The 25,881-nt window shown below is 36.0% G+C and overlaps 2 protein-coding genes across 6 annotated transcripts; one reads left to right on the forward strand and one right to left on the reverse strand.

Annotated features, from left to right (window-relative positions):
* The first annotated feature begins 15,905 nt into the window (after nt 1–15,905).
* LOC113303158 (protein FAR1-RELATED SEQUENCE 4-like) lies at nt 15,906–22,395 on the forward strand. 4 transcript variants are annotated; one of them, XM_026552176.1, is made up of 8 exons: nt 15,906–16,215; nt 16,603–18,943; nt 19,017–19,073; nt 19,323–19,408; nt 19,499–19,573; nt 19,668–19,733; nt 19,880–19,948; nt 21,902–22,395. In XM_026552176.1, exons 2-7 carry the CDS (start codon nt 16,670–16,672, stop codon nt 19,938–19,940), a joined length of 2,619 nt encoding a protein of 872 aa, XP_026407961.1. In that variant the 5' UTR covers nt 15,906–16,215; nt 16,603–16,669; the 3' UTR covers nt 19,941–19,948; nt 21,902–22,395. The 4 variants fall into 4 exon arrangements, with proteins under 4 accessions (XP_026407961.1, XP_026407959.1, XP_026407960.1 ...); XM_026552174.1 differs by having other exon boundaries at nt 15,907–16,215; nt 19,317–19,408; XM_026552175.1 differs by having other exon boundaries at nt 15,907–16,215; nt 19,317–19,385.
* Nucleotides 22,396–22,847: 452 nt separating this feature from the next.
* On the reverse strand, nt 22,848–24,846 carry LOC113303160. 2 transcript variants are annotated; one of them, XM_026552179.1, is made up of 5 exons: nt 24,682–24,846; nt 24,409–24,551; nt 24,215–24,326; nt 23,316–23,504; nt 22,848–23,218 (listed from the first exon to the last, which is right to left on the reverse strand). In XM_026552179.1, the coding sequence occupies exons 1-5, from the start codon at nt 24,791–24,793 to the stop codon at nt 22,944–22,946; spliced, it is 831 nt and encodes a 276-aa protein (XP_026407964.1). In that variant the 5' UTR covers nt 24,794–24,846; the 3' UTR covers nt 22,848–22,943. The 2 variants fall into 2 exon arrangements, with proteins under 2 accessions (XP_026407964.1, XP_026407963.1); XM_026552178.1 differs by having other exon boundaries at nt 24,215–24,332.
* Between the last annotated feature and the right edge of the window lie 1,035 nt (nt 24,847–25,881).

Here is a 25,881-nt window from a genome sequence, read left to right on the forward strand (position 1 = left end):
CATTAAACTATAGCCAATATCATACTCAAAAGAACAAATAATTTAAGTTGATCGTTTATATCATATGGACTTATCTTAAGACAAAAAATAAATAGAACTGGGCATGTTCTAAAAAACTAAATAATCCCAACAAAAATTCAATGCTAAAACGCGCATTAGTTACATACCTCAGTTTTTGGTTCCCGTTGCATATGTAAAAAACCAGAACAACCTTAGTTGCGCACAGCTTGCGCAACTTTTCATCTTCTCGAAACGCGAAGAGACAAGTTTTCTTCCCCACATTTTTCGCCGATCTAAATTTACATCCGCCAGCAAGTCATTTCATAAACTTACAAGACGAGATTAATCAAAATAATTCTTCGTGATTACTGCATACCCAGTAGAGAACGAAAGTAATAAAAATCAAAATAATTCCTGATTAATAACGATTGTTCAAAATAATCCCAAATCCTGATTAAATCAGTTTTCGCCGCAGATTTAATATACTCTATGTATATGCCAAAATCAAAAATAGGGAAAAGAAAAAAGAAAAAAAAACATATAGGAGAAAAAGTAGATCTAACTTAGCTGCTGATTTGATTCCAGCAATTTTAACATTAGGTTGACGATAATTGTATAACTGCGTTGACCAAAATCAACCATGCAGAAAAAAACAAAAAAAATCAACCAATCCCATCTAGCTCTGCGGTATAGCTTCGTGCATGATAACGTTTTGGAATAACAATTAGATAAGGAGAAGAATTTCTTATTAATAAAGAGACATTATATATGACATACATATAATGTTCTTTATATACTGTAAAGTGAAAACCTAGTCATCTAATGGGCCACACATCCATGGGCCATAGGCCCTATACCAAGTCTGTCTTTTTATATAGATTGCATCACCTCATGAATTTGGTGTGCACGACCAGGAGCTGAGATTGTAGTCCATGGGTGAAATGAAAAGAGGGAATAGCCCATTAATTTGACAGATCGACGGTGGGAATTTTACCACTGACCACGTACATAAATATATAATTGTTGGACCTTCTCGAAAGAAAGCGCAAACCAATAATTGTCTTGAAAAGAAATTACTTCCTAGAAGCACACATAAGTTCTAATGTGTATATAATTGAAATTCATTATTTCATTGATTCCTCTAAAGCAAGGGGTTACAATGAGTTCAACGCTGAAATCTAGCACGAGAGATACTGTCGGTTTACCTAGGGATGTCTTTCATGATATTTGTGTCCTAAAAAGAGAATTCACCATGAAAGTGGAACCGGAATCTCATCCCTAATTTAGGGCTTCTCAAATTTACCAGGGAGCTAATTGATTTATTTCTATTCAAGATAGTGGGATAAGGCCAGGAGTGTCCTACTGGGAGCAAAAAGACTAAACTACCCTTTTATTTTAAATTACCTTATTATCCTTACATAAATTATACAAAATCTGATTTAATTCAAAGTTATTAATTTACCTCTTGTTCATTACTAAATACCAATATCCACAATGTTATCAACCAGGTTTTATAACCAAACGGAACTGAGTTAGGTTTACAAAATTTGATCAATATCATGTAGTGACTAAGTTAATTCCCTGCCAGCCCAACAAAACCTCTAAGTCCTTCTTGGTTATTAAATAAAATATATAGATAAGGAATATTGAAATTTACTTTATTATGATCTTGTCTCGTTATAGTAATCCCTAGCTTCGAGAAATGGGAAGTTCAAAAAAAAAAAGGTTTCTTCAAATTCTCCGGTAAATTTTTTTTCTCAACTACCAGATTATTTATTGTATTTTTTTTTTAAAGTTAAATATTACTTTCTCTACTCCTTATTTTAGTGCTTTTAATATTCTGGACGTGAACTGCTATCTCCCTATTTTAGATAGGAGCATTAATATTAACTTGAGTATCAAGTTTCTTGTTCGCACTAAAATCATAAAGCTTATCAGTTGGAACTTTCAAGGATTTCTAGGAAAAGATACCAGAGACCACTTTCTTCAACTTACATTCTCCGGACATTATCTTCTTGTGTGAGACCAAAATTAATAATGATAGCATAATCTCTCTTACAAACTTCTTAAGGATGCGAAATAAATGTTACATGCCTTTTATAGGTCAAGCAGGTGGTATCATTATGCTTTGGAAGGATGGTTTCCAACTAGATATAGCGAATTCTTCAAGTAACATGATACATGTTATAGTCAATAATGACCCTGCCTTAAGAGAATGGTTTTTATCCTATGTTTATGGTACTCCTTACCCCAAAGACCAACCAGCTCAATGGAAATACATCCAAAATCTCAGTAACTATGTGACCATTTCTTGGGTCCTCATAGGAGACCTAAATATCATCATGAATGCCTTGGATAAAAACACCAGCTCTCCTATGACTTCACCTGAAGTTTTAAATGCTATAAGGAAATCTGACTTGCATGACATGAAATTTAGTGGAAATGCTTTCACTTGGACTAGTAATAATCATGGCACAGGAAAATTCAAATCTAGATTAGACAGATCACTAACTAATAGTGAATTCATAATTAGATATCCTGATGCTACTCTCAAACATCTAGCTCAACTAGGATCTGAACATGTTCCAATATTTTTATCCTTATATATCTCATTCACCACTTCAGGTAAAAACTGGAAGTTCTTTGAACACTGGCTCCAAAAAGATCCTTGTGCAAATGAAATCATGAATGCTTGGAACTCTAACATTTAAGGTTCGGCAACTTATGTATTGTGTGATAAACAAGAAAATACTAGACATGATCCTGTCAAAATGGAGCAAGTCAACTTTTGGGCATATTCAAATAAGAATCACTGAGCTTCAGCTTGAGATATCTAAACTTCAAGCTACTGATATGCAAGGCAATAATATTTCTCAGGTCTTATCTCTGGAATTTTTTTCTGAAGAACTCAATGAAATTCAAGCTAGCTCCAATAGGCAAAAGTCAAGAGATACTTTCTACAATGACATGGATAAAAACTCAAAATATTTTCACATAAGAGCTAATGAAAGAAGAGTTAGAAACAAGATTGATCCTTTACAAGCTCCAGATGGTCCCTGGTGTCAAGATAGGCCTTCAATTGAACAACTTCTAGTTTCTCACTTCAAGAATATCAGTTTAACTTCTAGTTTCTCACTTCAAGATAGGCCTTCTGATAGTTACCATTTTCTACAACATATCCCAGTTAACATTATTTCACCAATGCAATCAACTTATGTTCCAGGTAGATTAATATCTGAAAATATCTGCATGGTACAAGAACTGGTTCAAGTAATGAAGAAGAAAAAAGGAAGATCTGGTCATCTAGCTCTTAAAATGGATATGTCAAAAGCCTTTGACATACTAGAATGGGTGTTCCTAATTGAAGTACTTAAGAAATTTGGGTTTTGTGATAAATTCTGCCAGATGATATCTGAATGTATCTCCACAACTCAAATTGAAATCATGATAAATAGCTCTCCATCAACTCCCTTCAAACCAACAAGAGGCATTAGACAAGTGGATCCACTATCCCCTTATTTGTTCATCTTAGCAATGGAATATATTTCAAGATATCTATATCATTGTGAAGTCACCTAGCAGTTAACAGAAAAAAAAAATCTCAAGGTCAGCACCTAAGATTAATCACTTAGTTTTTGTAGATGACTGTCTCTTATTCTACAAGGCAAATCTAGATCAAACAAGGAAATTGCTTCGGCTAATTAAGGAATTTAGTTTATGTTCAGGTCAACTGATTAACTTCAACAAATATGATGTATACTTCAGCAAGAATATGAGCCCTTCTCATTGCCAGACAATTAGTGGTATCTTCCAGGTCAGGCAATTAAATCTTAATAATGAAAAGTACTTAGGACTGCCTTTCTTTATTGGAAGGAACAAGAAAATTCATTTCTATATTCTTATTGATAAGATGGATACCAGGTTATCAAGGTGGAGGTGTATTAATATGTCTGAAGCTGCCAGATCTGTCATGATGAGAAATGTCACTAATGCTATTCCTGTGCACCATATGACAAGCTTTAAGATCCCAGATTCAACTATTAAGAAGATGAATTCTACACAAAAAAAATTCTGGAGGAAAAAGAAGACCAATAAAGGTAGAAAACTTATTACATGGAAAAGTGTGAATGCTCCAAAGGAGGATGGTGGTTTAGGATTTAGAGATCTTAAGATTTTTAATAGAGATATTCTAGCAAAGTCTGCATGGAGAATAAGTACCGACCATACTTCTATTTTGTTCAAAGTCCTTACGTACTTCCCAAATGGTGATATTTTTAGCATCAAGAAATGTACATCTTCCAATTGGTCCTGGACTAGCATTAGTTCTGAGCCAAATTTCATCCAGAAATACAGTGTTTGGAGCATTGGTAATAGTCACACTATTATTATTTGGAAGCATAATTGGGTGCAGGGTCTAAATGTTCCTCCTACTCCCAAAATTGGTGTCTCAAATGCTGAATACAAGTATGTTTTCCAACTCTTTTCTCCCGACACTACAATGTGGAATTCTGGTTTAATTTTATCTCTCTTTGAAGACTACACATCAAGACTTATCCTCTCCACGAGTTTTTCTCCTCAGTATGAAGACAAAATGGTTTGGACTTTAGAAAGAAATGGACAATTCACAGTAAAATCTTCTTATAAAAAGATGTATGAAGAACAAAGGTCTAATATTGTGATCTCTCCAAGAATGAAGAAGGTGTTTTAGAGATGTGGAAACTACCTCTTCTTCCAAGAATCACTCAATTCTTATGGAAATGCGTGAAGGATATTCTCCCAACTAGAGACAAGCTCACCTATGCAATACAGAATAAAGATTTCAGTTGTCCTTTCTGCTCTCAGGAGATTGAAGCAGCTACTCATTGCGTTCTTGAATGTTCTCTGGTAAAACCTGTGTGTTTGGTGTTCTATGTATTCATACTCCTGATAACGTTAATATGTTGGCCTGGATTTGCTTTTTCTTTGATAATCTACAAGCTGGTCATATCAATGAAGATAACATTTGCATAATCGTAATAGTTACTTGGTGTATTTGGTCTCAGAGATGTGATAAAATATTCAAAGATTCGACAACTACTTCAGAGGTCATTATTCAAAAATGCAGGAAGTACATCTCAGATTATGCTGAAATGTCTCGTAAAAACCTTGAAAACATACATAGGCAGATCAGAAATAATTTGCATTGGTCTCCACCTCCAAATGAATCTTTTACCTTTAATTCTGATGGTTCTTATCGTAATAAATCTCGTGGCATTGGTCTCATTATCCGTGATTTTGAAGGTAATCACAAAGGATCAAAGTGTATCTATCTAGCTGAATCATATAGTCCGGAGCATACAGAGTGCAGTGGTTTATGGGAGGCTGTTAACTGGAAAAGAGAACTGTAAATGCAGGAGGTTTATTTTGAACTAGACTCAAAGCTCGTGGTTGATGATGTCAACAAATATGATTACTACTTAGACTGGAGATTACACAACCTTGTTAAAGATATTAAGAACTTATTTCAACTATTTAGCTCTTAGTACTGTTCTTATGTGCAAAAAGAGAAGAATAAAGTAGCGTACGTGTTGTCCAAGTTAGCTAAAATCGACAAACTTAATAGAGTTTGGTTATCTGAGCCTGCTGGTAACATACAAAGTTTACTGGAAGAGGAAGCTACTTATATGAACTCTTAACCTACAATATATCTATTCTTTGAGTTTAAAAAAACGGATTAGTTTGGAAAACAGAAAGGATATCTTGACTTAAAAAGGGTTTACTTGATTTTATACTTAATCTCTGCACTATCAGATAAGTGGATGGTTGGTAATGTTTCTCTCATTTTAGTTTGTTAAATCATTGCTCGGTTGACTCCGACATGCGTTGGTATGTCAAGTTTGTTGGATACGACTAAATTGATCTTGGATATTGATTTTTGAGATCGTTCAAGTACTCTTCTTAACAATCAGGTTCACAGACTCTTGTTTATATACATACTGATTGAGAAGAGATTAGAGATATAAACTCTATATACACATTGTCAAGGATCATTCAGCTGGTCTACTTGCAATTGTATTAGGTTGGTCTCTTGTTTACAGACTCGTTTCTGTTTAACGGCCGATTGTGTAGAGAAAGAGATGAAGCTATTTAATATTGTTCCTTGATTGAGTATCATTAAGTTGTAACTCTCGGAATATTATTAAGGCTTAGTCCATACAGGTTGCCAAGCGAAAAAGCTTGGCATGATTGTCGCACCCCCGATTTTTCAATATGCATCTCATCTTTTCTTATCCAAGAAAACAAAAAGAAAATCTCATTTTTCTTATCCAAGTTAGCGGCCTTCGTTTCAAATGGAAGAAATAAAACTTCGAACAACAATCTAATGGAACATATGGAATGAGCGTATTGATGGGGATTCAAGTACTTCTTTTTAAAGTGACAACATTAGTTCTTGAAGGGTCTGTTGAATTAATGGATGTGATTTGTATTGTGGTGTCTTGGCAGTTGCTGATGATTGTACACCATTTTTAATTTTTTTTTTAGGATTTTAGGATTTGAACTGAAACTGGGCTAATTGGATTCTTAAAAGGTTAAAGGCATGGATGGATGGGTATTGTGTGGTGGTTGTGTAAAAGAGGTTGACGGGAAATTAAGATTAGATTTGGTGGTTTGTTATGAATTGAATGAAGATCAAATTTGTGTGGGTTTGGTGCGAAGTGAAAGTATGTTCACTTGACATTCGCTCCATGAGATTTGTGGAAGGTAATGATACCAATATACAAAAATAAATTCATGGGAAATTAAGTAAATTACAAAAGAGGCTTCGTTATGTAAGAGAGAAATCAACAACGACGACATTATCCGCTAGTTATTTGAGTGAACAATCATGTACAATTGACGAAGATAAATAGAGTCTGAGATTGTAATAATAAAAGGGAACACTAAGATTTGAAATCATCCTCGGTTTCAATTTGAAGATTTATATTCTCTGTAACTAATGTCTTTCTCCTTGATGCAGAATTTGGACAGGTATATTCGCACCCACCCGACTCAACCCATTGTAATGTTGGGTTGTTAAAACCGAACAGTTGTAATATGGATAAGGTGCGTGTGAAAAATTCTATAACCTGCCATGAGCGGGTAAGATGACGGGTGAGGCTAAACCCGATCCACCCGACCCATTGTGCACCCCTATTTGTGAAACCTATATAATATATTGTTAGTAAATTCGTGAACGATTCACGTGTGAACCTATGATCTTCGTACAATTAATGCGTTCATTCCGGGAAAACTAGTCCTGAAAAAACCAATATCCATTATAATATAAACTAGAACACGGCTGTCATGGTGGGGAGGCCCGACTGAAGCTCTAATATTCTGGTGATGGCTAAGCATTCAATTTTTTCTAGAGGGAAAGTATGAATTTTCCTGAAACGAAGGGAGTACATCGTTTTATTAGTTGCAGCGGAAAATTAGTTGATGCATTGATGCATCCTTTGTGGTGGTTTGCATAATGCTATGCATTCAATTTTCGAAAACTATGCCTAAAAAGATAAACACCTCCGAATTTTTCGTAAAAACTCTAAATTTGATATTGTTGTTTGTACTTATAATGTCGGTCTCTTTAAAATCTTTCCAACGAGATAAAATTTGAATTTTTTTAGATATGTTATATTCTAGTTTGCTTGCCAATGAGTTACAAAAATTAAACTAAACATGAGCGGCATTTCGGGCTTTTCGGGTCCCAAAAACTACCACTAAACCATTTCCAATCTTTTTTATCGAATTGCACATCTGTGTTAGATTTCACTGTATAAAAAAATGACCATAAAAGGGACTCTTTCTCTTTGGGGCCTCCGGTCTGTCGGCGCAACAAGAAATCGTTGGATGATCCAAACAATACCAAACCCTAATCTTTTACTCCGTCCGTTCCAAAATGCACCAATATATTAAAAAAGTTCTAAACCATCAGGGGTTAGCCCAGTTGGCCAGGAGCCTGACTCTCAAGTAGGAGGTCAGCGGATCGAGTCTCCGCTCACGAGTTTGGAGATCTCACGAAATGCTCCTCTTATGTAAATCTAGTTATTGGGGCATCACAATCTATTAGAGGGGCGTCATCTAATAAGACATAAACGGGTCACCCATAAGTAATATCAAAAACCCCTTATCTCAAATAATTTTGTAATGACCAAACAACCCTTGTTTAGCTAAGTTTAGTTTAGTTTAATTATTATCTAATCTAATTAGATTAAGAAGATGAATTTTGTTATATACTTATGAATTCTGGGACAAAGTTTTTGTGGGAAGAAAAACTAGAAAAAAGAAACTTTTGGAGATTTTTTTCAAAACCTAGATTTTTTGATTCACTCAACCAAAATGGATGAAACAAGTTGCCAAGTCGAGGTGGGTGAATCTTTATATGATAGAAAGAACAAGTTTTACATTCCTCATGTTGGAGACCAAGAGATGGATGATTCATTAGATGGTAGAGAGGGTTTAACACAAAGTGATGATGAATCTCCACCAATTGAAGAAATAAATCAACAAAGTGAAGAATCAATTGTTGAAAATCAATAGGTACACCTCTAAACTGTCTCCCATGGGTTCAATTTCTCTCCAAACTAGCTTAAGTACGATAAACTTTTAGACTTTCATGGTAAATTACGGTTGGGTTGGGCTTCGTCCCAAACATAATTCAGTTTTACGTCTGGGTTTGGAAGAGGGTTGTGCTTCATTGCCAACCGTAAGTTTTGTTTACGCCTCGGTTTAGAAGAAATCCAAACGTAACCGGTTTCCAATAGGACAAAACTTGAGATATACGTCCAGGTTATATTCATCCAAAACCCAGACGTAAATAGTTTTTGCATGGGTATTTATTACTTGTTTTACGTCTAGGTTAGGGTTTTGTATTTCCAAAGGTAAGTGAAAACGTCTAGGTTAGTTTTTTTTTGTTTCCAACCGTAATTGAAAACGTCTAGGTTAGAGGTTGAATTTCTCAACCGTAACCTATCCTATGCCTAAAACGTCTGGGTCCGTGTACCTTAAAACCTGGACGTAATCTTGGTTTTCCTTTTTTGTGGCTAATGTTGTGATATTTTAGTTCATAGATCGTGCTTCCACCTAGCTTAATGCCTTCTCAACCTAATGCAAACGAAATTCTCATTGAAGATTCATCCCATCACTATTTGAATGACTTGGTAAGAGTTTTTTTCTTTTTTGAAACTAATGGAAAGATATGTTGCTCATTCACTATGTTTTTGTTTTTTACTAACTTTGAGTTTTTGGAACATGTAGACATGGAAAGATAAAGAAGATGCAAAGAAATGGGCTAGAGAACGTGGCAAGTTAATTATGTATGTTATAGTTTGTAATGGATCAACCAATGATCACCACTTTCAATGGTTTGCGAGTGTAGTGAAACTAGCAAAAGTCATGTGAAAAAGGGTACCGAATCTAAAGGAAAGACGAAGAGGAAGAACACTACTTTCACCAAGAAGACTAATTTCCCGTTCAATCTTCAATTCAAGCACAACAAGAATAATGAAAATGATTTTTGGTATTTGGAGAAAGTTGTATGCGGTCGTCATAACCACCTAATACCGAAGACCTTGCTAAGCCATCCTTATGCGGCACAGATTAATGATGAAGAAAAAATGATTGTAAGTTCCATGACCGAAAACCGTATTAAACCCATTGATATACTCGGTCATATAAAGATCCTAAACCCGTCGAATGTTTCTACTTTGGCAACCATCTACAACGCCAAAACAAAATTGAAAAATCAACAACGGGAAAATAGGAATCAAATGCAACAATTAAGGCATTTGGGGGAGAAGTATAATTACTCGGTTTTCCATAATGAAGATGAGGATGAACAAATAAAGAATCTCATATTGGCTCATCCCGAGTTTATACAATTGGCGCGGTGCTCCAATCAAGTACTTTTAATGGATTGCACGTACAAGACCAACAAGTATGAGACGCCGGTGTTGAACACTGTTGGACAAACTTCCACTAACTCTCCGTTTAGTGTCGCTTTTTGCTTCTTGGAAAATGAGCTTGAAGAGAGTTATGTGTGGGCACTACAACAAGTGAAGTTATTCTACGTGGAGGGATATACTCCAAAGGTGATTTTCACCGACAAGGAACAAGCATTGTTGAATGCAATAGCGAGGGTTTTCCCGGATGCTCATCACCTTCTTTGCACATTCCACCTATGGAATAACATTGAGACTAAATATAAGACAATAATTAGCCCAACAAAGAAAAGTGAAATGCCGAGAATAAAAAAACTACCGGTAGATAAACAAGAAGAAGCCAAATAAAAATTCAAGAAGGATGACAAGTTGGCGAAACTAAGATGGGCTAGTTTCCAAGAGGATTGGGATGCCATGGCACACTCTCTCACCGTGGAAGATTATGAAGAACGATCTCGTATGTTATTGGATAGTTTGAGAAGTTATCCAAGTATGGTGAAGTATTTGGTGGACAATTGGTTGGATCCGAACAAAGAGAAGTTTGTATCCGCATTCATGAACCAATATAGACACTTCGACAACCAAGATACAAGTACGGTAGAATCGTCTCACAACCAGTTGAAGAAGAAGCTTCATAGTGGTGGTGGTGGATTTGTTACGGTATTCCAAGCAATGCACACCTATTTCCTCCGTGATCTCGATAGAGTTATGGAGCATTTTGAAAAAAGACGATCTAGTAAACACAAAAAATGGAAAGACAATCCTTGGCTTGAGGATATATATTTTAGAGTATCGCATCGTGCAATTGATATGATAATGAAAGAAGTGATACAATCTGAGTTGGGTAACTTTGACGGAGGAGAGTGTGTTTGTCCTAATATGACAAGTTTGGGCCTCCCATGTCGGCATGTCATAGCCAATTACAATGAAAGAGTTATTCCTCTACAAGATATTGATCCCTTTTGGTAACAACTAACGTTCGATGAAACAATAGTTGACCAAGATTTTGGAGGAACGTTTGGAGATACCGACATTGGAAAAGCGCTAGCCGCGAAATATGATACATTAACACGAGGGAAAAGACAAATATGGTTGAGTAACTTGTGTAAATTCATATTCCCACAACTTAATTCCCTCACGTTTATAAGGGTTACCGGTTTCAGAGCAAAAGTTTTCATAAATGGTTCTCCAAAAACTTGTAGTCACAAGACCTCTTGACGTCGTTCTTCTCCTCTTTTTGGATAGCATGGTACATAGTTGCGGAAAAGACATAAATCTTCATCGAACGCAAAACCAGATTCAACCATAATCTAGTGTCTTTCTTTCTATACTAGAGTAAGAGTTTAGGTGGAGATGGTTGATGTTGAAGATGTAATGTCTACATAAGAAAAAATAAGATGGTTGGGCAGTATATTCAACTTATATGTAAAACCAAGATGTGTAACGGCTCTATTTTCAAAAATCAGATAGTACAAGTTTCCAACGGCTCTATTTTCAAACCAAATAGGGACAAAAAAAGAACAAAACTTACTCTAAAAACGACTTACGTCTAGGCGTAATCAAAGGATCCAAGCAAAGAATTCAATTGTCATGGTTACGTCTAGGTTGGAGGGAAAGAAAACCTGGGCGTAACTCTGAGAAATATTTTCTGTCAGGTTTACGTCTGGGTTTTCCGAACCCCAAACCTAGGCGTAAACCTGCAAAAGTCCTCAAAATTTTTTTGTTCAGTATTACGTCTGGGTTATGCATACCCCCAACCTAGACGTAAATGTTCCCGAATACCTATTTTTGATTTTTCATTTCACTTTAAAACTAGCAGAACAAATCCAATTTTTGGACTTATTCATTCATTTTAGCTAATACTAAGCCAAATTTGTGCATTCACTCGAACATAAAGATACGTAAATAAATTCATTCTAGCTAATACAAACCAAAGGAAACTTCATTCTAAAATTGATATTCTTCTACATCAAAGGTAACTTGTTCATAACAAACCAAAGGAAACTAAATAGTCTTTTACATCAAAGGAAACTTGTTCATAACAAACCACACAAACAACCAAAGGAAGCTAAATAGTCTTCTACAATTATGATATTGATAGAGTTTAAGGACAATGTCTACTCCTTACGAGTACGACCACGACCTCTTTTGTTACCACCTCGAGTAAGAGGACCGTTACGACCACCTCGAGTAAGAGGACCGTCACGACCACCACGACCACCTCGAGTAAGAGGACCGTCACGACCACCTCGACCACGACCACCTTGACCATGACCACGAGCATGCATTTCCTCTTATGTAGATTCAGAACTACTAGGTGATGGCTGACGTTGACTAGTACCCACATATCTCGACGAATGCCTACTCCTCTTCGTGCCCCTCTCAGATGAATCATCCTTGTTTGAATCAAACACATCTTTGATTTGTTGTAAAATCTTTACTTGTGCACTTGGGAGGGCCTCATCTTTTTTGACGCATGGAGTCAATGTTTGTGCCGATTGAAGGCATTTCTTTTTCTATTTTACATATCAAAATGAAACATATTAGTACGAACAAATATAGCGTTATGAAACATTAGCAAACAAACTATAAATATAACAACTTTACTCACAGTCTTGAAATATAGCGCCTTCCAATCCATATCAAGTAAGCTTTTCTTCTCGGCTTCACGCTTCTTCTTTTCTAGAGCCCTTTGGATATGTTTCGCCGCTTCCGGATCATTATTGATCACATGGGGATGACCAAAATGGTAATACAATTCTAAATAACCTTCTCCGGCTTCCTTTGTTCTTAGAGAAAGAATGAGCTCCTTCATTTGGATTTGGTAATCTTTATTACATCGGTCCTTCCAAACATCAATAGTTGGCTCTGGGCTATAGTTGAGCACGACATTGGCAGTTTTTATGTTGGAAGTATTAGCACACAATTTGAACGATTCTTTAGTGACTATTTCTTGCACATAACCATATTGGCAGAGAACTATACGTGGATTGGCCACTACATACCCATAAGGATGAAACAAAGGCCCGTTGTAGGATTCCAAACTTGAAAAAACACGATGATCACGCTCTTCTCCAAATTCATCTTCCTTTAGATCTATGTAAGGATCAAATATCACATCTTCAACAGTGAGAGCATCCATTTCCAATCTTAAAGTAGCTATCTTATCTTCTTTGTGCTTTGCTTGGGTACCGGTGAATATAAACTTTTTTCATGTAGCACCAGTTTCATCGTCTGACCAAGTTGTAGAAGGTCTCATGTTCGGAAAGTGGCCATATACCCATGCCTAACAAATTATATATAACCATAAAAACTATATACATAAAACCAATAAAAAATGATAGATATAAAAAAACTGAAACTATATAAATTACCTGAAAAAGACCAACATTCCCAGCAAGGTCAGTGGCTCCAACCCTCGAAGTTTTTCGAAAAGAATCAAGTAAATAAGCGAGAGTGGCAGTGCCCCAAGCATACTTTTTGTTGTCCTGGAGATTTATTAACGATTGTAGATAGTGCACATTTACTCGGTTCCTCGAGTTATCAGGAAAGAATATGGTACCAAGGGAATGCAATAGGTATGCAGTGGCTGTACGACGAGCTCTTGTTTCATCTATCACCTCCCCACGTTCTTCTACTTCCTTTCATGTTCCTCCAAACATATCTTTCAGATTCTTCAACATTATCTTCTCGACAGGTATAGTTGGACCTTCTCTTGGTTCATCCGGTTTATCTCCACCAGCCCACTTAAACTGTTTCTCCGTCTCAGATCTCTCTCATCCAAGTGTGTCTTTGACAAGGACATAAAGGTCTTCCCAACTCATATTGTTGTCAAAACCTTCATAAATAGATTTTCCCTCAATGGCTAAGTCCAAGATTTGCTTCGTATCATCCGGCGTTATTGTCATCTCACCGAATGGGAGATGAAAAGTATCGGTTTCTAACCAATATCGCTCTCTAAAAGCATGGGCAACACTAGAATCAAACTCATGATGATGGTTGAGAATTCCATTACCTAGCCATGTATCCACTACAAGATCACGAACCGCTTTACATTCTTCACCTAACGGCCAATAACCAGCCTTTTTATGTTTTCATTCGCAACTTCATGATCCTACAAAGAATGTATAAACAACAAAATTGTTAAATTTCTAAATTATACCAAATAATATCAAGTTGAACAAAATCATGCAAAATAAGTAAAATTTTGAGATTATTACCTTGCTTTGGCAACTTTAGCAGACCATGAATATGGATAACCAAATAAGACCGTAGATTTATCGGGCGCCTCACCCCAAAGTCTACCATTCTTCTTCGAAGGCAACAAATCATCGCCTTTAGGAATATGCTTGCCTTTTGGTGAAGGTTTCTTCTTCGGATTCTTTTCCTTCACTTGAGGTTGAGGTGTAGCTCCAGGTGAAGCAACAACAACTTGTTTCCCTTTTCCTTGAACAACTTCTTCTTATTGTTGTTGATTTGGTGCATATCTAATCACGAGTGTACCTCCCGATATCACCGGTAGTTGAAATTGATCCCTTTCAAATTTTTTTATCTTGGAAAACACTATCTTCAATTTCAGGGCATGTTGAGCTACTTCCTTGAATCATATCCTTCTTATTGTTAGCATCCTTGGGGAGACCTCTACAATCGACCCCACAATGAATATCATGGCGAGGTGTAGGAGTATCTTTTGGTGTTAAGTTATTTCCTCTATTCTTTTTAGGCTTTGCTCTATCACGATTCCTGCAAATTGCAAGAAATTCCACTTATACAATCAGTATTGATGGATTAGTAACACAAGTCAATCTATAAAAAAAAATGATGTTCAGGATGAATTACTTCTAGGTTCGACATATAGAAAACCTGGACGTTCCAAATTACGTTTAGGTTGGACATATACAAAACCTGGACGTTTCAGATTACGTATAGGTTCGACATATAAAAAAACTGGGTGTTCCACATTACGTCTGGAAAATATGGTGCAATACTTAGACGTAAACCCAAAGTTAAAATTTCTTCAAAACATCCAGGAAAAATTACGCCTAGGTTTCAAACAAAACGTAAAATTCAAATTACGTCTAGGTTGACGAAAGAAAAATTCAGTAACTAAACCTAGGCGTAAAATTGGAATTACGTTTGAAAATCAACTAAACCTAGACGTAATACGTCATGCAATTCAAAGTTTATGGTTTGAATTCCTCTAAACCTAGGCGTAAGTTCTTAAAACACTAGACTTACGCTTGGCGAACCTAGGCGTAACACCTTCAAAAACAAAACAGAAACCCTAAATTTGCTTCAATTTGATTCAATCTAACATGTTTTAAGCACAAAACGAGTAAGAATAGATGGGTTTGTCGATTAATACCTTACATACACCATGGGTTATTGTTGTGGAGTTCGAAAATCCGAAAAATCAGTTGCTTGAATCGGTGGCTGTTGAGGATGAAGTTGTTGGTCAGGGGGTTGATTGAGATTTTGATTACCATCACTGCAATCAGTTTGTTTCTTCCTCATTTTTCATACAAATTTCAATCCTACGAGGTTCAATTTTCGGATCGCCGATTAATCGAAAACGATGAAATGAATTGATATGAAAATTTACTGTGAAGAAGAAGAAGAGAAAGAGGAGAAGAAGAAGAACATGAGTCAAAAGTTTGAAAATGTGAAGATTCAATTAGGTTTTTATTCTGTTTTTGTTTTAGTTCTAATTGAAGGGTAATTTGGACAAATTGCTATTGAATCAAAAATATCCCTTAACCAGATTTTTGGTCACCAGGTATCCAAGTGAAGCCCTTCTAAAGGAGTGTGACGCTCCAATAATAGCCTTCTTAATTTAAGTTGTTAGTTTATCTTCTTTCTTATTAAAATAAATAAATAAATAAGTTCTATATCTGAACGCGTGAGATTGCGCGTAAGGAAATCAAAGGCTCTGCTTTGGTTTTATTTCTCCAACAAGGCCAGTAGAAGGCAAGTGGATTTCATTTCCTCTTCTTGTTTCCATCTCCGCGATTAGGGTTCGGTTTCATCTTCTCCCATTCCGTATCATTTTCTCCTTCCTCCGAAGAAACAGAGAAAAAAATAAATAAAGATTTCAAAATAATAACACCGATATAAATTCCCGTCGACAAAAACAACTGCAACTGTATCTGACATCGGGTAGCCTGAAAACAGTGGCTTCATTTTACTCCGTCATGATTGTGTCAGAAGCTTCAAGTGATCGCAATGTCAGTGACGACAATGACTCCTCTTCGTTTCACAGGTTCTCTCTCTGTTCTCTAGATTTTGTTAATGTGATTTGTGTTCTTAGTTACCGGTACCAACAAATTATTGGCATGTAATGTGGGATTAGAGCTTTTACTGTACGATATCATGTGGAAAACTTCAGTCTATGAGTTTCATTTGTGCTACAAATTGCAGCTGCTTAATTTTATAATTACATATAATTTTGCTCTTTGTTAATTTGGAGTTTTGAATATGTTCAAGCTAAATGGATACTTATTGGTCAGTCTCATTTATTACTTGTGGTGTGTATGTCATGTACTTACTAGGTCGAGTTGTTTCTGCTGGTTTCTGCAAGTGAGGAATTTGGGTCTATATAATTTTACTGGATTGTGTAAAATATTTTGTTTGTTCATTTGTTTTTCAGGTGTTTGGGGGAGAGAAACTACTACTGGACTGTCTGATTAACTGGAGAGAAAAAAAGTGTTTACTCCATGAATATTGATCTTGAGCGTCGCCCGGGTGAAAGCGATATGGATGATCAATTGAAGGAACTCAACAATGGAATTCATGAGCATGAATCAAGTGCTTGTGTACGCACCAGAGACAGCACAGATGGTGAACTGTATAGTGTGGATAAGGTTGATGTGAATGCAAATGTGAATATGAACTATTGTGTTAATGATTCTGCCAGTGCTATTGCCAGTGAAGGTAATGAAGATGTACATTTAGATCCTCGAGAAGGAATGGAATTTGAGTCTCACGAAGAAGCTTTTTCGTTTTACAAAGAATACGCGAGACGTGAAGGGTTTGGTGTTTCTAAAAGAAATAGCCGTCGCTCGAGGATATCTAAAAAATTTATTGATGCGAAATTTGCTTGTTGTAGATATGGGACTAAGCAAGCGAGTGATAGAGTTAGCAGACCAAGACCTACAGCAAAGATAGATTGCAAGGCCGCTATGCATGTTAAGCGAAAGGTTGATGGAGCATGGTATGTGTATTCTTTTGTTAAAGAGCATAATCATGAGCTGTCACGAGACCATGCGCACTTTTTTCGATGTCACCGAGATACGAATCCAAACAAGGATAAGATTCGCACAACTCCTACTGTAGGAGTACGACTAAACGAGGTCTGTCCTTCACTACCAGCAAGTTTTCATGGGTTTCAAAATGGTAATTGTTTCGTGCAAGGCATTAAAAATGATTTAGGTAACGGGCCCCGGTTAGCTTTAGAAGTAGGAGATGCACAAGCTTTGAATGAGTTTTTCTTGCATATGCAGGAAGAGAATCCCAACTTTTTCTATGCCTTGGATTTGAATAGAAATCAAAATTTGAGAAATGTATTTTGGGTCGATGCTAAGGGTAGACATGATTACATCGACTTTTCTGATGTTATTTCTTTTGATAGTATATATGCTACAAATGGATATAAAGTGCCAATAGCTCCTTTCATAGGAGTGAATCACCACGGTCACTTTATATTGTTTGGATGTGCAATACTTGCAGATATGAATAAATCATCATTTGTTTGGCTATTTAAGACATGGCTTAGAGCAATGGGGGGACAAGTGCCAAAAGTAATAGTTACCGAGCAAGGTAATTCCATGAATGAAGCTGTTGAAGAAGTTTTCCCAAATTCAAGACACTGTTATTGTCTGTGGGATATAACGAGAAAGATCCCTGATAAACTCACTCATGTGATTAAGCGTGATGAAAATTTCATGGTGAAATTTAATAAGTGCATCTACAAGTCATGGACGAAGGTGGATTTCGAAAAAAGATGGTGGAAGATGGTTGATAGGTTTGAGCTAAGAGAGGATTGTTGGATTCAGTCGTTGTATGAAGACCGCCAAAAGTGGGTGCCAATATATTTAAATGATACATTTTTGGCTGGGATGTCGACATCACAGCGAAGTGAAAGTATAAATTTTTTCTTTGATAGGTATGTTACAAAGGTTACGACATTGAAAGAGTTTGTAGAACAATATGAAGTGGCTCTGCATGACAGGTGTGAAAAGGAAGCTCATGCAGATTTTGAATCTCGGCAAACAGTCCTCCCTTTAAAGTCCCCGTCACCTTATGAAAAGCAGATGTCATCTATCTATACAAGAGAAATATTTAAGAAGTTCCAATACGAGGTTATGGGAGCACATGCTTGCCACCCTGTAAAGGAAACAGAGGATGATGAAACTGTAAGTTTTAGGGTTACAGATTTGGAGCGCCAGCAAGAGTTTAGAGTAGTGTGGAATGGAACAAAATTAGTTGTTTCATGTTCGTGTCTTTCATTTGGACTCGGAGGCTTCCTTTGTAGGCATGCAATGATTGTTCTCCAATTTTCTGGTGTGTTCAGTATCCCAACCAGCTATATATTGAAGAGATGGACAAAAGATGCAAAAAACAGGCATATCTTAAACCAAATATCTAATCCAGTAGAATCTAGGGGGCAACGCTACAATGATCTTTGTAGAAGAGCTATAAGACTAGCAGAGGAAGGGTCGTTATCGCTAGAGAGCTATAATGCTGCATTATTGGTACTAGAGGAAGGAATTAACAAATGTGTAGCTGAGAATGACTCTCTTAGTAGTGCTGGAAAACCCAGATTATTGACAGCATATGGCCTTCAAAATATTGCTGATAAAGAAGCTGACAGCATCATGTCTTTAGCAGCGGTGTCCAATTCTCAAGTCACCAGGAGAAAAGTGGGATCTAAGAGGATCCAGTCTGGAACCGAGAAGACAAACAGAAAGAGACCAAACGAGAAAATAAATGTAAGCTGGAATGTCTTTTTTTCTTTTTCTTCCAGTTACGGATTATTTTAACCGAATCTCATTCTTACTGCAGATAGGGCTGGATGAAAATGTTGCTTGTGTTGGAATGTCAGAGACTTTACAAGTGATGGTATGTTAGCCCATTGTTGGATTAGCATGTATTCTTTTATAAATAACTAGTACATGTTTCTATGGTTAATGTTTCATAAATTCTTCATATTAACTTTTTTCGTGTGGCAACCTAACAGTAACGCAATAGTTGCTGTTAACCCGAAAATAGTTTGAAGGTGAAGTGTCGTGTTGTGGTAGACACTAGTTTGCTTCTCTCTTTTCAATCAATGGAAATCCTTAATTGGGTCTAATGCTAATGTAGGGACAGCAAGAGTCCAGAACAACAATGGTTGATAGTTACTATGGCACCCAAGGGAGCTTGCAAGCGATGGTATGGCTTAATTGTACTATTAAGTAATAACCCTGCTCAATTTGGTTACCTTTATCTTATTGTTTTCTGGTTTCTTAGCAAGTATAACTGAAAAATGGTCTTACTTCTTATAGGGACAGTGGGGTTCTAAAGCGCCGGTTGTCAATACTAACAGCTGTTACGCCACTCAAGATAACTTGCAAGAGATGGTGTGTCATTAAGTATATGCTAATTGTCAGGGTCTTTGATTATTTTCTTTTAATTTCTATGAAAGATTTAATTGGGGCTTCATGCTTACAACAGGGACAGTGGGAGTCGAGAGCACCAATTGGTAGTTACTATGGTACTCAACGGAACTTGCTACCAATGGTATATTGTCCTTCTTATGGTGATGGATTAGATATTTGAACTTGATTAGAACTTTTTTTCACAATTTTAACAAGTTTAGGATGTGTTTCTCTTAACTTCAGTACATGAATGCTATTCTAAAATACAATTTTGATGATTTAACATAGGGACCTCCGGGGACAAGGCCACCAAACACCGATACATTCTATGCCACGCCAGACAACTTAAGAGGAATGGTAAAGCATTCCATATTTATGATTTACGCTGAAATAATTGCATTTTGCCAGCAACTATATCCATTGCATGTCAATATTTCTTTTATTGTGGTTAATTTGGTAAATTCTACTAGCAATAGAGTTATGGTTGAGACCATTTTGTTATGGGGTAATCTAGGCTATATCTGCATGAAGCATTAATAGCATATAAGTGAGATGTTCATAACTGTTTGAACAGAATATATAGAAAGCTAAGAATACAACTGCAGTACAATTTTAAAAAATGTTATACTGTTCCTCACATCGCGATTGCATTTGCAAGAACGTGTTCCATTTGCGACCTAGCATATGTTTACAGCCTTGGTTGCAGTATTCTTCTGGGACTACTACTGCTTTTCCTGCTCTCGTGGAACCCAAAAACCCTTTTCTCTGGGATGATCAAAACAGAAGTCCGATCAAAATCAGTACTCGGCACACAATTCGTCCTTTAAAATACTTGCATCCAGACCCAGGCTGCAGAACATGATATAGCGCTCACCATCTCTCTAGTTAGTACTAAACTTTTTACTGTTAAGTTTTCTGTTATTAAGGTATCCTTTTACCGGATCTTTCGTGCTCTGCATTCCTTCCTCTCTGACATCTCTCTTCATCGGTGCACCGATACTTCTAACAAACAATCTTGGTCTCCATATCATTGTTTCTTGTATTTGGTGTATATCTCTTTTATTTGCACTTAGAAACATTCTTCTCTATATTTAAGATCCATCTGCTTCTCTTGATTTCCATCTGTTATGAATTGGGTTCGTCTATCTCGTGTTCCTGAGTCGATCTATGCCTTCTACACTTCCATCTGTCTAGTTGTGATTGTTTAATTGGGCTTCGGTACATTTTTCTTATTAATGACTAATTAGAAATGCCGTTAGAGATGTATCAGTGAATTCGCTGAAGAATTTGTGCACTGTTATATGGTGTAGCTTATATACCTCCCACAGTTATTCAACATTTCCCTAGATACTTTGCGTCCGTCTAGTGGCGGCTCTAGATGTTACAATCCGTTTCTATAAGATGTGGTGTAGTTCATCTACCTTACCATACATAGACCAACTAGAGTCGACTGTTTTAAGTTCACTTTGATCTCCTTATGTCAGAAAATAGATCAGGGGTGTGCCACATGTATATGTAGCTTGATACTTTTTCCTCTTTGAATCCTCACTTGTTAGCCCCTCAGCCCTTCTGTTGCTTCTTAGCATGTGTGTGATTTTTGGATCTCAAATTCTGGTATAATGCTGCTCTAAGATGCAGTTGTAGTTTCTCTGTGGCCTGCTGAGCAGCATTGGTTTCAAGTCTCTTATGGTAGTCCAGCATCACAAAATGTGCCGTGTCCCGTTGCAGTTCTTCTTTAGGGTTTTTTCGCTACAACTTCTGTTATACTGCACATCAGAAAGGCGTCAGTTAATATAGATGTAGATACTTGTTTGCTACTTATGAGCATGCTGCATCCTGCTCTATTGATATATTGTCTTTAAGCTGTTTTGTTTGTTCTTCTTTTTCTTTCTAGGAGCTCATATTTTTGGCAATCAGTTTATTTGATCTCGTATTCTGATTGTAATGGCTTGGACCATTATACTTAGAAGTTTTCATGCTCACTATTGCGGGTTTTAATTGCTATTCCACAAGTAAATCCTAGTTGTGTACACGTTGCTCCTTCATTAATTATCAACAAATCACATCCATTTTCTAGCTATCCCAGTAGTGGAATGTTGAAACCTTCCGTATTTCCTTTTCATTGACAAATCATCAGATCAAAGAGATTCACTCTTAACATTGTCCATCAGATACTAAACCTTCTTCATTCACTTGGCTGATGCATATAAAGTACTGTTGCCAATTATTTCGTTATTTAATTTTATGTTATTGTCAGGAGTATGTGAACTGTAAATTTTTTGCATTTTAATTATTTGTTTGATCTTGCAGAGGAACAAGTGATCACTTGGAGGAAAATCTAAATGATGTCCAATCATAAGAAGTTGCCAGTGGAAAAATACCAACAGAAAGTGCAACATTTTAATATAATGGAGTCAAATACTCATTAGTTTGAGTTGCCTGGTTTTACATACAACGCGTTCCTTGCATAATTGATGTCTGTTAGAACTATCTTAATCATCAAAGTGAATTGCAGAAAGGAACTTGTTCTTTTTGACTCATTGGGAAGGGATATGGATGAAAAGGGAAAGGGAAAGTCCTAATTAAGCAGGTGAAAGAAAAATGACGAATAATGTGGTGGATTGTATTATATGATTTTGAGGTTCTATTTGCATTTGTTTAGCACCGACACAAGATCGGTCATGCCTCTTTTGGTGGCTTCAGCTGGGTTGCAGTCTTGTTGGTTAAAAGATTGTAATGTTAGAAACGAACATGTATATAGACATTGCACTGCAAGGAGTAAATGCTTTTCTGTTTTCCCGAAACGTTTCTTATTCTTTCGGATCTGTAGCAGCAATCAGGGAAGCTCTTAGTTAACTGTTAAGCTTTCTTTTCTTCTGTTATGTAGTATAATTTGCTTGATCAACTGTTTCAGTTTCTTATTCTGTGTAAGTTACAGAAAGAAACTAGGGATGAACATGACAAAAATTACAGACCAGAGCTTGTCAAAGATCGAGGTATTTCTTGACTCATTGAGCTCATACAGTGAAGACTGTTCCGAAGGAGAGGAGCAGACGCGAAGTCTTCAAGTTGCACATCAGTTCTAGACAATCAAGGTTAGGATTATTTTTACCCTGTTTGTTTCTATTTTCACTTTGCTTTCAGCTTAGGTTTTCATTATTTCATACTCTCATGCAAGGAAAAACTGAAGGAAAATTGAACAGTAGACAGCCCTGATAATTTGACATACAAATATTGAACAAAATAATCTTACATAATTAAATATTATTACATACTATATTTGTATGACATTGAACATGTACATGTAGAAAAGAAAACGATCTTTTAAATAACCGATTTCTCTTGTGCTTCTTCAGCCTTTTGTTCTTATAATGGTCACAGTTCCTCTCCCTTGTGTGTGAATTCTGGTGAAAGCTACCACAGCCTTACCAGAAAGACCAGGCCCACCGGTCGAGACACACACTGGGAGGCATGCCATGTCACCAACTGGGTGCTTAATAGGCCTTGTCGGTCGCATAAGTAGCCTGTTATTTATGTCGCTTAATGTTACATCCCCTTCTATTCCTCCTGGTTTAACCACGTTAAATGGATAAGCCACTTTCCTTCCCCTATTACCAGCAGTCCTCTCTGTAAGAATTGCAAATGTTAATTTCACGGAATATTTGAAGGAAGAAAAAATGGTGCAAAGAGTGATTACAGAATTTAAAATGTATGAAAACCATACTTGGACGGGAGGAAGATGAGTGCTTGTCTTCCAGATCTTTAGTCACTGAGTCCATGTATGAAGTGGATAGTGGAGAAATCATTTCCGGACGATCAAGTTGTTCAGTCTTCATTGACTTTATTTGACCCTTGGTACTTTCGCTGAGGATGTCATTTCCCGGGGAGGAGTTTGAACTCAATGGTTTATCATCTGTTTTCAGAAAAAAAAAAGTTAAAAGTAGCAGTAGTTTCATTAGATAGATGTATGGAGCTCTGGCTGACTGCCTGACTAATAAAAGAAGGTTCCATTATTTTTTCTCCAAAATAGATAAATTGGTTTAAACTTTTTTGTTAAAAGATCATAACACCCCCCCATAAAAAAAATTCCTACTAGTCACTTTAACTTTCAAATTTCATCAGCTTTTGGTTATTTTGAATGATCAGCTTTGACCCAATCGAGGGGGGTGAAAGAATGAATTTCAAATTAGTGTCAACTTTGTTTACTTCTTTTGCTCATTAAAGATGTCGACAAGTTTAAACTTGAACCATTAACACCTAAAATTTTTATTGCTCAACTAAAGAAGAATGATGAATTCAGGGTCAGCTGATACCAAGATCTTTTACCAACTTAAACCTGTGTGAAAGACAAATAGTTTCAACAATATCTAATGATCCCCAAGGAATAGAGTGAACTTGCTGACTTGATAAATGAAGTAAAGAGTTCTCTCTTTATAAGGGCAAGAAAAATTGGTTCAGAACAATTACATTTACTGAACTAGATACACACTGGGAAGCACATTGTAAACATGAAGTTAGTAAATTATAAACCTTTTTCCTTTAAGAAAAGGAAATTGCAAATGAACTTCTGTTGGATGCTTTGTACAAGTGAATGAGTTAGTAATAGAGAGATTTGGGTTTTACCTTGAACTTCAATTTTGTTTTCAGCCATCAAATTATTTTCAGGAGTTGAGCTTGAGCACATCAAATTCTGAAAACACATTGCCCCATTATCTCCATAGTCCATGTTGACACTCTGTTGCTGGCAAACCAAAAATGCATCATCAGTCTCTCACTCTCTAAAACCTAAAAAAAAAATGTCTCAAAAGAAAACAAACCTTAGAACAGTGAAATATCTGATGTGCATCATAATCACTGGAGTTGTAAGACAGTAGTCTTTGTTTTTTACAGTAATTACTCCATTCCATGACAGCATCTTCAAGATATCCGGTAGATAGAAAACTAGAAGAATCCTCCATTACTGCAAAACAACATCCATTAGTCATGTTTCAAAAAAACAACCATTAGTCAACTCACCCGGATAGAAAAAGATATATAAGTGTTGGAAGACAAAAACAAAATTCAATTAATGAGAATATACAATATTTTACCCATTGAAGAAGAAGATGAAGAAGACATGATGCTGTTATTACTGTCTGAGTTCAAAACTCCAAAATTATGCAGATCCCAATCTGTAAAACCATTACTAATATTGCATGCCATTTCTGGTTAGTCTTGTCTGTAGAGATGAGAGAACAATGATGCCAAATTTGTTATGATTTATTATCTCTTTGTAAAAAATTTCTCTCTTTTGTATGTTATATAGACTTATTGTATCTGTACTGAACTACTAATGAATTTGTCCTTTCACTTGCAGCAGTAGTAAAGATGTGAACTACTGCTAATGGGCCACTGCAGAAAATAAAAAAAAACTTTTACTTTTGATCTTTACTTCTTAGCTTCCCCTCTGTAGCCAAGGGGGAACCACAGCCACTACTTTTCCTCTTATTTTCTTTTACACTTGAAGAAAAAATTAATTGAAATTTGATAAGAGCGAGTCCACCGGGCAGCATACAAAATGACTCATTTATTTATCCATGTGGATGGGCAAATTTAAATCGATTTTTGCGTCGGGAGAATGAACAAATTTATCTAGGGACCCAGTTTTTTTTGTGTAAACAAATACTCACTCTCCATCCCACTAATAGATGATCTATTTATTTTTAAATTTTGTCTCATTAATAGTTGAGGTATATCATTAAATAAAGCGATATATCTAAAATTACAATTTTAACTGATTATTGTTAGTACGAGAAATATGTATAATTTGTTTATATTTATTATGTACGTGTTTTAAAACATTTTTAAATTGTATAAAGTTTATGAATATTTGTCATATAATTCGAAAGATAAATTATTTCTAAATTTTATCCCTCTGCTTCAAAAAGACAGGCTTGTTTGGTTTTGCACAAAAAAAAAACAACCAATTATTTAAGTCATTTTTCATGTTTTTTTCTAAATTTATCCTTAAAGTAAAAGTGGTCTCCTTGATATTTTAAAGAGAAAAATGGTCCTCAAATTTGTTAAGAGATAGAAATGTGGTCCATAATATGGGCAAAGTAGTAAAGCTACAATATTTGACTTTCAATTAAAGGAAACAAGCCTATCTTTTTGACATACCCAAAAAATGAAACCAAACCTATCTTTTTTAACCGAGGGAACATTTATTATCTATAAGGGTATAATTGTAATTTTTTAAAAGTACTCATTTGTCCTGTTTGCCTTAAAAATTGTACAAACTTAATTAAGTC

This window comes from Papaver somniferum, chromosome 8 (assembly GCF_003573695.1).
Source record: "Papaver somniferum cultivar HN1 chromosome 8, ASM357369v1, whole genome shotgun sequence".
NCBI classification, from domain to species: Eukaryota; Viridiplantae; Streptophyta; class Magnoliopsida; order Ranunculales; family Papaveraceae; genus Papaver; species Papaver somniferum.